The following is a 13,503-nucleotide window of genomic DNA, read 5'->3' as shown; positions in this document are numbered from 1 at the left end:
CAGTTCTAACCTCTAAATCCTGTGCACGCGTAACTAAGACAACCTAATAAAATAATGGCCGGATTTATGTGATACCTACACACTGACACATTCAGCTATGGCTATCAGATATGAGATATGATGCATATCATATATATTATGTCCAAGAGATGTATGTTTGAACGTATGTCCTTATGGTACCCATTGTACATCCACATCCTCCATGTACTTTCTACTCATGAGGTGCAGAGGATGCTGGACCTCCAGACAGGACCATATCCTGGTCTGGGAGGCTGAACAGTGCTCAGGTGAGCAGTTGACTCCTAACAACGACAGGAAGAAGGTGGGAGCAGGTCTCAGTACCAAATTCTGCCCCCACCCCCACCCCATCTGAGCCTCCCGGAGTCACTCTGCAAAGGCAGCGACCAACACTGGTGACCATGGGCCCCATGGGTTGCCTTTGGTTTTTAGTAGTGGCAATCCATTGCCTCTGGCTCAACTGTTCCCAGGAGTACAGTGAACATAAGACTACAACAAAAGAAGACGAAATCAGTACAGACTGCAGAGGGGTGTGTTGTGAAAAAAGATAAGAAAGGATTGCTGGAAATTTCAGAAGAGATGAATGGGTCAAAGAGAGTTAAGGAAGCTGGAGAGGAACAGATTGACAAACTCTACCCAGAGCAAGAGTGAAGCTGGGAGACAGGAGCCTGGGATAGGGAGAGGCAGCCTGGGATAGGGATAGGGAGTCTAGAGTAGGGAGGGAGAGCCTGGGATAGGGAGGGGCAGCCTGGGATAGGGAGGGGGAGCCTGGGATAGGGAGGGGGCAAAAATATGTCAAATATGTCAAAAAACCCACACCCTTTTAGGGCAGAGCCTGCTGCTATACAGAGAAAACACTATTAGGAACCCAACACAGCCCCTCACAGAGTTTTCCTCAACAGCACACTCTTAAGTATCAGTTTCAGAGCAGTTACTGTGACTGACAGGGTGCTTTCACTCTACCTTTATTGACATAAGGGCACTCCCTGATACCTAATCCCTTCCCCTGTCGAAGAATCTGGCATAGCCTGCCAGGCAGGGCAAAGAGTCTCCCATCTGTTCTAGAGCAGGCAGGGAAGCAGTTCCTGGACTCCAAAGGAGGGGTCAGGGCCTAGATGAGACCTGCTCTATCTTCTCTGTGACAACATCACTGTCTCCGTGAAAGACAACTGGGGACGCAGGAAAGAGACTTCCATGACTCTGGTTATTAGAACAGCTTCGGTCAGCACAAAGATACTCCTCTCAGTGAAGGGAAATTTTAAACTTATTTTTATCTTCCACATATGAGTGTCTGTATGTGTGTATGTGCACCACGTGCATGCAGTGCCTGTCAACTAGAAGGGGGTGTCATAAAGTTACATGTGTGCCACCATGTAGATGTTAGGAATTGAACCTGGGTCCTCTGCAAAGCAGCAAGCACTCTTAGACTCTGAGACATCTCCATCCCCTGAACTAAAACATTAAAAAACAAAAGAACAAAGCAACACACACAACCCACTATATTTTCTGATATAAAAAATGATGAGAATGTTTACAATAATAATAATTATTAGTATTAGTATTATTTGTATATAATTATTATTATTATTATTATTATTATTATTATTATTATTATTTGTATATAATTATACAATTCTCTACAAAGAATGAGAGCAGAATAGAATAATTTGGTCCCAAATTCTCAACTGTAGTTGACACTACTAGAAAAGGAAGGTTTAAGATAAAGGAATACTTTTAGCACTGTCTCGTTATCTCTCAGATGTCTGAACTCCAATGATGCTTGTCTATTAATGCCCGAGTAACTACAAGCACCCACTTGGTACCAGGCCATGCTACCTAACAACAGAGGCAAGCTGTTATGTCCCTACACTCAAATCCCCTTTATGCAAACAAGTGTTCTTTATCTATAAGACCTGTGGAGATCAAACAAGCCCCACCTGCCCAACACCAGATGCATTGGTGAGAGCTCAGGCCAGTCTGAGTCACCATTGATTTACTTACTCTCCCGCTCAGAAAGAGAACACTCAATTAACATCCACAAAGCACCAAGCTTTGACTTCACCAGAGACGCGATGAACCACACATTCTTGCTGCCACAGAACTAGAGAATAATGACCAGGTAGATCTACAATCTGCAAGTGCTGCACAAGACAACAGAGAGAGGGATGGGAAACACAGATGAGAGGTAACAGCACCCCAAAGTGACATACGAATGGAGATTCGGCTGCTCCACGGCCTGGGGTAAGGGCATTCCAGGAGGAAAGGAAGCCAAGGTCACAGCCTAGAGAAGAAAGTGTGACTGGCCTTGGAAGAGCAGCAAGGAGACCAGTGTGAGGAGGGGACAGGGCAGAGGCAGGCTTCTCAGGGCTGTGCCTTCCACCAAGAGATAAGGGTTGACTGGGTTTCAGTGGGAACACTTCTCACTCAGTGAAAAGACTGAGCAAAGACCATAAGGTGCAGAAGTGGAGATAAGGGAGCAGGGGAGGTAGACAGAGGAGGTGGGCAGGGAGGTTGACAGGGGAGTGCAGGACCCAAACAAGCCATCTGCAGTGAGTCCCAGGTGTGTTCTAAAGCCAGCGGGGCTTTGATGACAATTTGGTGTAGCTGAGGCAGGGTTTCAGACCAGATGCTACCAAGGTTTCTGACAAGGGTAAGGGACACCAGAGCAACAGGTGAGAGATCCAGGAGCCTACACTGAGTGTGTTTTATGCAAGATGCTGATTAGACAATGGCTTGGAATATGGGGAACAAGCCACCTGGCTATATGGAGCAAAATTCACAAAATGGGCCAGCAACTTGGCTCAGTGGTTACAGGTATCTGCCACCAAGCCTAATGCCCTGAGTTTGGTTCCCAGGTCCCACATGGAGGAGGAGAGAACCAACTCTTGCCATAATCTGTACTTCTCTAACGTGCATGCACATGTACGCACACATGAACATGTGCACACACACACAAATTAACAGAACGTAATTAAAAATTTTAAACCCACAAATCCTGACTGCCCTCTACCGTGGCAGTGGAAGGGGTACTCTTTAATATTTCTCAAGGCAGTTACTGACTCTAATGTGGAAAGGACAATGACAACTGTGTGGATTAAATAACATCACCAGTCCCTTACACAGCACCTGAGACACAGCACAGCCCTCCAAAAGCTGAACCTCTCTCACAGTCATGCAGTCACACTGGCACCTACCAAATACAAAGACTGCTTCAGGCACGAGGTGTTGAAGGGGCACAATAACCAAATGGGAAGTGTGGTTTCTGAAGATGCTTCCTGCCAGGACTAAGATACACAGGTGTGCACAGACATACACACACACACGTGCTCATACACATACACACAACACACACACATACACACACACACATACACACACATGCTCATACACACACACACACACATACACATACACACACGTGCTCACAACACAACACACACACAACACACACACATACACACACACACAACACACACACATACACACACACATAACACATACACACACATCACACACACACACAACACACATACACACGGTTTTGCTTTCCATAGTTTTTATGGTCTCCAGCCAACCACAGTCTGAACACATAAAATGAAAAATTCTGGAAACACTCCCCTGTTTTACATTTTATGCTTCTGTGAGTAGCACCTTGTGGATTCCATTCTGTTCCACTGTGGTCTCAAATCACTATTTCTCCGGCCCACCCTGCTGTAGAAGCCCACCCTGCCCTGTAGAAGCCGTCTCAGCCATCAGCCATCAGAGCAACTGTCGCAGTACCGGAGTGCCTGGGCCTGGGTAGCACTTAACAAGAGCCCTGAAGTGGAAACACAGTGGCTCGGCCATGCCAAAGGGAAGCAGTTTCTTTCTGTGAATGTGCAGGTTAACTGTGGCTAAGTGTACGCAGAAAAACAGTACAAACAGGATTAATTGCCATGATACGTGGAATCCCCTGTGGTTTAAAACAGCTCCCATGGATAAAGGGGAGTTATCGCAGCTACCTTAATGAGTGATATTTGAATAAATGTCTAGAGGACAGAAACTTCAGAGAGCCAAGAGAGAAGACCCCCAATCATTTCCTCTGGGGTTTGAACAAGCAGATGCTCCAAGTCTGAACAAGGGTGCTCCAAACAGGAGGGTAAAGGAAGAAGGCACAGGAGAAGGTGCAGAGGACAGTGGCCTGGATGCTGGCTGGAGCAATTCAGGCAGGGTCTGCAGACCTGAGTGAAGGAGGTATTCCTGATACACGTTCTACCATGCTGCCCCCAGAATCCACTCAGCTCAGGAGGGGCAGAGAACAGGCAACAGAGTCCCCACAGCTCTAGTCTGTTTACTCCTGTGGTGACAAATGTAGGAGCAGCAAGACAGGATGCTTCCTGTAGTCCAATGTAGGTCACAGGCTGGGAGACACTCCCCCAGGAAGAACCCCCAGAGCTGGAGGTGCAAAGTCTCCGGTGGCTGATTATCCCACATCACCCTATTTACACACAGTTACTGGGCACCGTGTGAGGAGGATTATAAAGGACAGCTAGCGGCCTTCATGACTCATTCCACAGAACACAAAAACATGTCTAAAATTAGACTCTGGACTCCAATAAGGCTTCTCAAGATGGGGAGGCAAAAATGGCAATCACACCTGCAGCGTTTAGGCCACGTCTGTCCCTGCCTCTGCTCGAAAAGAACTGGCTTCCACAAAAGCCCTACCAAACGCATTGCGCATGCTCAGTCAGCCTTAGCCAGGGGACACAGGAGACCAGCTGGCAGGCCAACACCCACTCAGCAGCTGATATTATATGCCTCGCTGTAAGACACAGCCTTCGATTTGAATGGGAATTATTCCACACGCACCCCCTTGTGTGTCTGTTTTGCGGTGGACACATTGAGCGATCCTTTTAGCAACACAGATCTAAATTCCAGCGAGAACACGGTTCTTGCCTCCTGCAATTTATTCATTCACAAGAGGCAAGGGCTTTCTTTCCTCTTCACGTCACAAATGCCCAATATAGTTATTTAAAGAAATAAGCCAGGATGTCCCCACTGAGTTATGATCCCACAACTGCTCTTCTGCATATTTTCTGCATTTACTTATTTGGGATGGAGGGCATGTGGATCAGCTTAGAGGCAGCGCATCGGAGATGCATCTCATTCTCCCATGTGGGTCCTGAGAATCAAACCCAGGCCATCAGGCTTGGCAGCAAGCACCTTTACCCACTGAGCCATCTCATTGGCCTTGCTGTGATCTTCTTATTTCTAGTATCTATCCCGATTGCCTAAGCGGTCTCCTTGCTGTCTGAGGGTGATCACTGCTCTCAAGCATTTATTCTTTTGGTTGTACTTCATTGTGAGTTGGCTTTTTAGGGTCTTACTGTACCCTAGCTGGCCTAGAACTTGCTATGTAGACCATGCTGGTCTCAAACCTATGACCACCCTCCTGCCTCTGTGTCCCATTGGGATTGTCATTGGGATTATAAACTTAGTCTACACTCAGCTTCTCTAGGCAAATGACTGCATTAAGGCACCAGTATAACTTGAGAAGAATCAGTAGGTTTGGCTATCTGGGACAAGCATAGTAAGAAATGCCTTTAAGACACATAAAAATAGCTTAGTCAGGAGTCCTACTACCCAAGACTGTATCTGATAACCCAAACCCAGTGACATCACTCACTCAAGGTAACCAGATGCAGGCCTAGAACCCCATGATGTCCCCTGGACAGTATACAAGCAGAGACCAAGAGCAACGCTCCGCACACCTGTAGAGACCCCACCTTGATCTGCCCTGTGGCTAGAGTCTCACCTAGGGTCCTGACTTAAATCAGAGCCTTCTGTTAGATACTGTACCTGACCTTCAGCTGAGATGTGAGCAGACCTGGGTAGACAGGCTTACGACCATAGTTGTGAACTTTGTGTGATGACCCTCAGCACAATAAGATAAAACTTTTGTTATCCACTTTCTTACTGGTAACACTATCTAAATATAGGCAGGCTGTTTCTCAAGTGCAGATCTCTAAGTGAGATTTTACAGCTATCATCATGGCCCAGTCCATTTCATCTCAGACACATTGCTGGACATTTCACAGCTGCTGTTGAAAGAGGCTCTTCTTCTTTTTTTCCTAGTACGTCTTTAAATTATTTCCAACAGAAAGAGATACTAAGCATTTCCGACTTTTCTTGTATCGCGTTTCTAAAGCTGAGGCGAGACCTCACGACTTCAGTGGCTTTCTAACTTTTCTGCAACTAGAAACTTCTAATAATAGGACAGTCTTTTATCATAAGAAATCCCGAACCTAACATTATACAAGCATCTGTACGTATATACACACACACTCACCCACTCTCTCTCACCCTCCCTCTTCCCCCCCTTCACTCTCCCACTTCATCTTAGTTCTTCTAGTCTCATTCAAGAGATGAAAATGTAATTCCTCAGCAAGAGCCCAGGCCTCCCTTTCTTGTGCTTCCTCCAGACACTCACACTTTGAAGAGCAATGACACCTGTCCTAATCTACCGGATGGCCCTTCTTCTACCCCCTGCTGTCCCCTCCCCCTGTCCCTCATCAGGGAGCACTGGCCTATAGGCTGTTCTTTTCTAGGATGTCCACTTTAAAAAGAGGAGAAGGAGAGGGCAGAATGGGGTAAAGGGTCATGGGAAGGGGGTTACCAGGAAGGGGGCAGTGAGCAGGACATAATGTGAAAAGTGAACAGGTGAAAGAAAGAAAGAAAGAAAGAAAGAAAGAAAGAAAGAAAGAAAGAAAGAAAGAAAGAAAGAAAGAAAGAAAGAAAGAGAGAGAGAACAAGTTCTTTGGCTGCGAGCTGCCCGGGGAAGCTTGCTTCACTTAGCTCAATTCTGCATCCAATCTCTATTAGTTTACTACTACTCGTGGTCAAATGCTTCCTCCAGTGGTTAAAAATGATTCTCTTAACTGGGATTATTATAAACAGGTGGTCTACCTTAAAAATGCTACACTGTTTTTTTTTCTATAAACATTTAAAATTATACAGAAATATTTATCAATTTCAACAAAATACTGCTGAAGTCACATCATAAATAACTTTGAAAGAAATCATTACCCTACCCTCTCCCTCCCCGATCTGGCCCATTACTCCCCATCCTCCTTCCTCACAGCCCATGAGGCAGAGGCTCCCTCCCCAATGGACTGTAATGCAAGAATAAACCTTTATGTTAATCCACCGTGAAGGCAGTTGTTTTGACAACAGCCTATGAGTAGCTAGCCTAGAAAGATGTTATGTAAAGGGAGTAGAAACTAGCAAAGGTTTGGAGTAGCAGATAAGGGAGGTGAAACAGTAACAGCTGTGAGGGTCCCGTGAGGTGAGGTCCGAGTCCCAAAGATGTCTACTAATACTGACCCACAAGGGTCTAAAACCTAATCAGTTTGGTTATGTTAAAGTACTAGAGTTAAAAAGAGAGAGAAAGGAACTTCTCTTTATATGGAGTGAATAGAGACACCCAGACTGGAGGATTCAGGGTTCTCACTGCTTGACACCCCTGGGACCTGCAGACAGAACCTGGGTGCTGGGATCCATAGCTCAGGTGAATATTTACTGTCTGGCATGGTCAGCTTTCAGTGGCTATTCTTAGCATGGGTTTGCTTTCTAGAGACTCTGATCGGTTGGTTCATAGCTGGTTCCCAGCCTCACCCCACCATGGTGACAACATGGGAGCTGGGCCACTTCCTCCGATTCACAGTGAGCCCACTATGTGCTGATGCTGTAGGAACATCTGTTGTTTAGAGATGAGCTGCTGCTCTGCTCCCCATCCCTGCACTCCTCTTCCGCCCAGTGTTTCTCTATCTTTCCTCTTTCTTTCTTTCTTTCTTCTTTCTTTCTTTCTTTCTTTCTTTCTTTCTTTCTTTCTTTCTTTCTTTCTTTCTTTCTTCTTTTACATATGTCATCTGTTTTGGCTTGGTTTTGTTTCTTATTTTGGGACACAACCTGCTTTCATTCGAGCTTATTTTTAAAATCAATATAATAAAATCTACCTTACTCTCATAAGGGAGGAAAAGACACTCTATCCTTTAAAATTCTCCCTTTTACAGGTAATTTTTCTCAAATAACTTGGCCAATTTCTATCACCAGAAATATGATTTCTTTTCTAACTTGCTTATCTTCAAATTGTATGTTTTATGCATTTTGATACTTCCCAGATAGCTCAAGACTGGAAAAGGCAACCCCTCTCCTTCAGTGGAGAAACCTACGGGGTGTGAGATAAAGTGTGAAGTGTCCTGATGCCCACCTGAACCCCGCACGGCAGGACCCGTATGGCAGGACCCATGTTTCTTTACAAAGACAGGAGCTGGTACTGCACCTATCTATCTCCCAGAGCTCCTTTGGCTTCCTTACAGGATAAGGGAGCTGCTCAGTGCCAAGGGGGAAATGCATTCTCTCTGAAGAAACAAAAGCCAGAAGTGAGTTCCACTACTCCCTGGAGGGAGGGGAGGAGGGAGGGAAGGAGAGAAAGGAAGGAAAGAGAGGGCTAAATAGAGAGAAAGTACCTGGTGGAGGGGGGTGGCCTTCAATACTTATAAATGCTTGCAAAAATTCCTATTAGATAAAAAACTACTTTCAATCCCACAATGCCATGTTAAGAGTCTAACTGCTCTATATTTAGAACGTTTATATAAGGCAATTTAAAAGCTCAGGTTATCTCTGTGACTTATTCAGTATTACAAATGTTTAACAGCTTTCCATTGGAAGTACTAAATGAAATTATAGTCTGTATTTTTAACCACTATGTTAGAATAGATAAAAGAGGTCACTGAATCAAGTTTTAATCTTACCCTGAAAAATCAGCAGAATATTGTCCATAATCAAAGATATAGACTCTAGTAATCTGACACACTGAGAGGTATCCCAAAGCAAACACAAAGCAACATCTGCAAAACAAAGATAAGCCGCATTAGTGGGGATGCTCATCTTCTTAACGGTACATTGTCAAGAAATGCACTACTTCACATGGTTCAACAATCAAATAGTAAGTCTACCCTACAAATAATGGGTTATGAGAACTCTTTCCTAATATGGGGGACAAACTGAAGATAAAACTGACCACGGCTGCTCTTCAATCTTATTCTGAAAGACAGACAGACACACACACACAAAATTAAGACAAGTGAAAGCCATGAACATAAAAAATGTGATTACTGGTGACAGCTTTAATTTCTCAGTCCCTGCTTCCATATACATTACACGATTCTTAGCTAGATTTCCCCCATTTATGTCATACATGTGTGCATGCTTTTGCATGTGTGCAGACACTAGTGTGTTCGAGTGCTTAGAGACACTAAAATCAGTGCTGGAGTCATCTTCCCCCACCCTTCTTCCTTCCTTCCTCATCGTGGCATGGTCCCTCCATCACATCCACACCTCACACCGATATGGCTAGTCTTGCAAGCCAGCTTGGTCTGGGATTCCCTGCCTGCTGTGGCTGAATTTTAGGTGAGCCAATACCATGCCCACACAGTATTTATGGGTTCTGGGGAATGTGACTTCTGGCCTTATGCTTTCTAGCAATTTAATTTGATTTTTTAAAAATATGCCCTTAGCAGTCTAAAATCATGACCTTTATAGTGAGTAGATGAGGGGCTCTCACCTACAACCAGTTAGTGACTTTAATAAACTTAAAGATGCGAGATGGAACTACAACTAAACACAGTGTGGAAAATAAATTTACTCATCAATGAAAAAAAAAAAAAGAAAGAAAACAAAAACATATCCTAGAGGATGTAACACCACACGGGACAAAGGCTGCAATGGCAGCTCTCACTCTCAGGAAACAGATGCACTACAACCAAAAAGCAGGGCTGGAGAGAGGAAGCTAGGCCTTCATCTCATGGGGAAACAACTCTAGATGGATTAAATAGTCAAATATGAAACCATAACAAGCGGGAATTGTGACTAAATGGTCAGATGCAGCTCTCAAACCGGAGGGTTTTCTAAACACTCGTTCCAGAAGCAATCAAAGGGAAAAGTTATCTTTTTAGCTAAACTTAGTCTTAAGCTTCTCGTGTAGGTGAATGGGTGGCTTTATAACTTACTTCTTTAAAGCTATGAAAACAGGAAAAGGGGTGGGGGGAACTGGGTGTAGTGGCAAGTCCATTTAATGTCAGCTTGCAGGAACAGAAGGCAAATGAGTCTCTGTGAACTCGGAGTTCAGACTGGTCTAACTAGCAAGTTCCAGGACAATCAGGGTTAAATAGAGACCCTGTCTCGAAAGAAAGAAAGAAAGAAAGAAAGAAAGAAAGAAAGAAAGAAAGAAAGAAAGAAAGAAAGAAGAGAAGAGAGGGAAGGAGGGAGGAGTTGAAAAAAAAAGAGAAAAAATTATTGCATGCTAAAGTCAGCACTTATTTGCGATATTATTTCATAAATTCAAGTAGGAGTTGGTACAGGAAGGTTAGCAGTGATAATTAAGCACCACAGTGACAAGTCACAACGCTACACGTGCATTTGCTAAAACGTAAGTGCGGCCTGGTGCCAGTTCTTGGGAGGCTGAGGCCTGTTTTCAAGTTCAGAGGCCCACCTTTACTAGAGAATAAGTTCAAGACCAGCCTGGGCCATTTGGTAAGACACATTTACAAAATAAAGAGTAAAAAAAAAAGTGGCAGGGACCCAGCTCAGCGCAGGGCACTTGCTTACTAAGCATGCGCAAGATCCTGGGCTCGGTATGACTCAGTAAGGAGGAAAAAATAATTCAATGAGGCAAAAATCTCGTAGTACCCTGAGGGAAAAAGACACTTCCTTAACATGAAAAAGTCTAAATTCGGGCTGGGAAGGTTGCTTGCAGGTACCCGGAACTCAGGAGAAATGCCAAGCAGAAAGGCACAGCCTGTAAGCCTGGCAACCAGGGAGACAGAGACAAGAGGCCCTCTGGAGCTCAGTGGACAAGCAGGCTGGCTATCTGACTTAGTGAGTTCCAGATTTTGTGAGGAACTGCATCTCAAAAAGTTAGGCTTCGAAGGCAAACACAACAGACACGGCAGCCTGAGATCTGTCCCCAGAAAAGGTGTAAGAGAGCCAGCTTCACAACAGTGTCCTCTGATTTCCACCCGTGCAGTGTGGCATGACTACCCACCACACAGCTCTCAGACACACGAACAACGGCAACAACAATGTGAAAAAGGAAGACACAAGATATTGACCTCTGGCGTCACATGCACACTCGTGTTTCTGCACACATATATGTACATACCATGCACACACGTGCACACACAGACACACACACACACACACACCTTCTCAGCCCTAAGATAGCAGTGACTCATAAAGGAAGAACAAGCAACCTCAGAAGCACAGCACCAACCTCCCTGTAGATCTGAAGACTCGATAATGATAAATTCTGCTCCCGTTAAATCCATGTCTAACTTTACCATCCCAACTGCAATCCTACCAAGGCTAACCGACTGAACTTCAGGGGCTTCTGGCCAACTAATGAAACACAAGATGCTGAAGCCCTGTCCCATTCTAACACAGGAAAGAATATGCCGTGGGGATTTAGATTGTAGCATTTGTTTCAAAAATAGATCAAAAGATTATCCAAACAAGAGACAGTTGAAAAAGACTCACTGTACAACTGAGTGTCTGATTATAATAACACCAGCAATATTAAACCAGGGGTGAGAGGAATGGGGTTCAGCGAAGTGAGACAATAGCTTGTTTCAGAGACAGTTCCCCAGGGCACACACACACACACACATACACATGAAACACCAACCAGTCAAAATATGAAAAGATCTAAATGTAAAAAGATCACGAAGAGTCATACAACAAGCTAAAAGAGAATACCTGGAGTCACATGTTATTCTCCTGGGTAACCACAGGAGCATAAAATTCACAGATGCCCCGAAGAGTCTCCTACAGGCATACCAGAGAGTTCCATACGACAGATTGCAAAGTATTAGATGATAATATAACATACTAGATTAATGTCCCTAACAGAGAACTCCCAAGCAGTAAGAAACAGATTAAAAATTCAAGTGGAAAATAGATAAGAATGCCAATGAACAAATTATATAAGAAAAAAAAAAGTAACCAATGGCTTATTTAGAAAAATAAATGAGACTCGGTCGAGTGGTCACCAGAGATAACTTGAAACTCAGCAGGATGGAGACTGTGCATGTTCAACACAGATGGGCTAAAACAGTTAACACTCAGGCTACACAGGAGACTCAGCTCTCAACTGGTTTTGCATCTGTTTGTCTATTAGTCAGTCAATTAATCATCTGTCTGTATGTCTGCCTATTGTATGGGAGGATCATGAAAACCACTGTACTGGCTGGTTTTGTGTGTCAACTTGACACAGATGGAGTTATCACAGAGAAAGGAGCTTCAGTTGAGGAAATGCCTCCATGAGATCCAACTGTAAGGCATTTTCTCAATTAGTGATCAAGGGGGAAAGGCCCCTTGTGGGTGGGACCATCCCTGGGCTGGTAGTCTTGGGTTCTATAAGAGAGTAGGCTGAGCAAGCCAGAGGAGGCAAGCCAGTAAAGAACATCCCTCCATGGCCTCTGCATCAGCTCCTGCTCCCTGACCTGTTTGAGTTCCAGTCCTGACTTCCTTTGGTGATGAACAGCAGCATGGAAGTGTAAGCCGAATAAACCCTTTCCTCCCCAACTTGCTTCTTGGTCATGGTGTTTGTGCAGGAATAGAAACCCTGACTAAGACAACCACTGTGGAAGTCTTGAGATTATAGGACACAGCCCTACTCCCAATTTCTTCCCTGTTGAGGCTGCTACCTCAGCATCCTGTCAACTGACCTACACCCCAGCCTGAAGAATGGAATTTCTTAAATCATTTAAGTAGGTATTTTTGCAGCATAGATTAGTGTGTGCATATGTGTGTGTGTGTGTGTATTTATTTCTTTGAACTGACAATCCCACTTTCTTACTTTACTCAGTACACTTAGGACAAAGTTGTGGGTCTGCAGTATAATGGAAATATTACACAATGGTACAATACTAAGCAATTCTACCCAACGCTACATTTAGAGATTTCATTTCCTGCCTAATTAGGGTGGAAGTATTTGTGTGGCAGAAACTGATAAGTAAGATAAATCTGGTCATTAAAATCAAATCATCCATTTTAGCCTTTAAGGAAAAAAATCCATTCAATGTCTGGTTTTATAAATACATTTTTATTTGGCCCTGCCCTGCCCATTTTTGTACCACAATGGCTGTTCTTGTCTTACAGCAGCCATAGAAGCCTAAAATAATTACTATCTCATCTTGTTAGAGAAAACGTTCACTGACCCTAATTTAGGATTAAATTGTAGGTGAAGATAGTAATAATTCAAGTTGTTTTAATTAAAAGAGTCAAGATGTCAGCCATTGTGAAGCAGGACATCACCACCACTATTTCATTAGCATACACATCAGCCAGAGCTCACCTCCGAGTGACATTAGTTCATCAATAACGCAAGCAGCTACTTTACTGACCTGGGTTTAATTACAAATCAATCTGTAGTCAGTGCTGTCAAAC

General features: G+C 44.1%; 1 protein-coding gene across 9 annotated transcripts in view; it reads right to left on the bottom strand.

Annotated features, from left to right (window-relative positions):
- Positions 1-13,503, bottom strand: part of Mboat2 (membrane bound glycerophospholipid O-acyltransferase 2) — a 130,395-nt gene that overhangs the window by 28,925 nt on the left and 87,967 nt on the right. For 8 of the 9 annotated variants that reach the window (XM_029484759.2, XM_085830259.1, XM_029484754.2 and 5 more), the window contains one exon: positions 8,811-8,906. The exons of the other annotated variant lie outside the window; for it this stretch is intronic. In XM_029484759.2, coding sequence (XP_029340619.1) covers positions 8,811-8,906 — 96 coding nt within the window. The remainder of the gene's footprint in view (positions 1-8,810; positions 8,907-13,503) is intronic. 9 annotated transcript variants of the gene reach the window in all.

Source organism: Mus caroli, unplaced genomic scaffold (genome assembly GCF_978045245.1).
Source record: "Mus caroli unplaced genomic scaffold, Mus_caroli_1 scaffold_14, whole genome shotgun sequence".
NCBI classification, from domain to species: Eukaryota; Metazoa; Chordata; class Mammalia; order Rodentia; family Muridae; genus Mus; species Mus caroli.
This window is presented reverse-complemented; position numbering and strand designations above follow the sequence as displayed.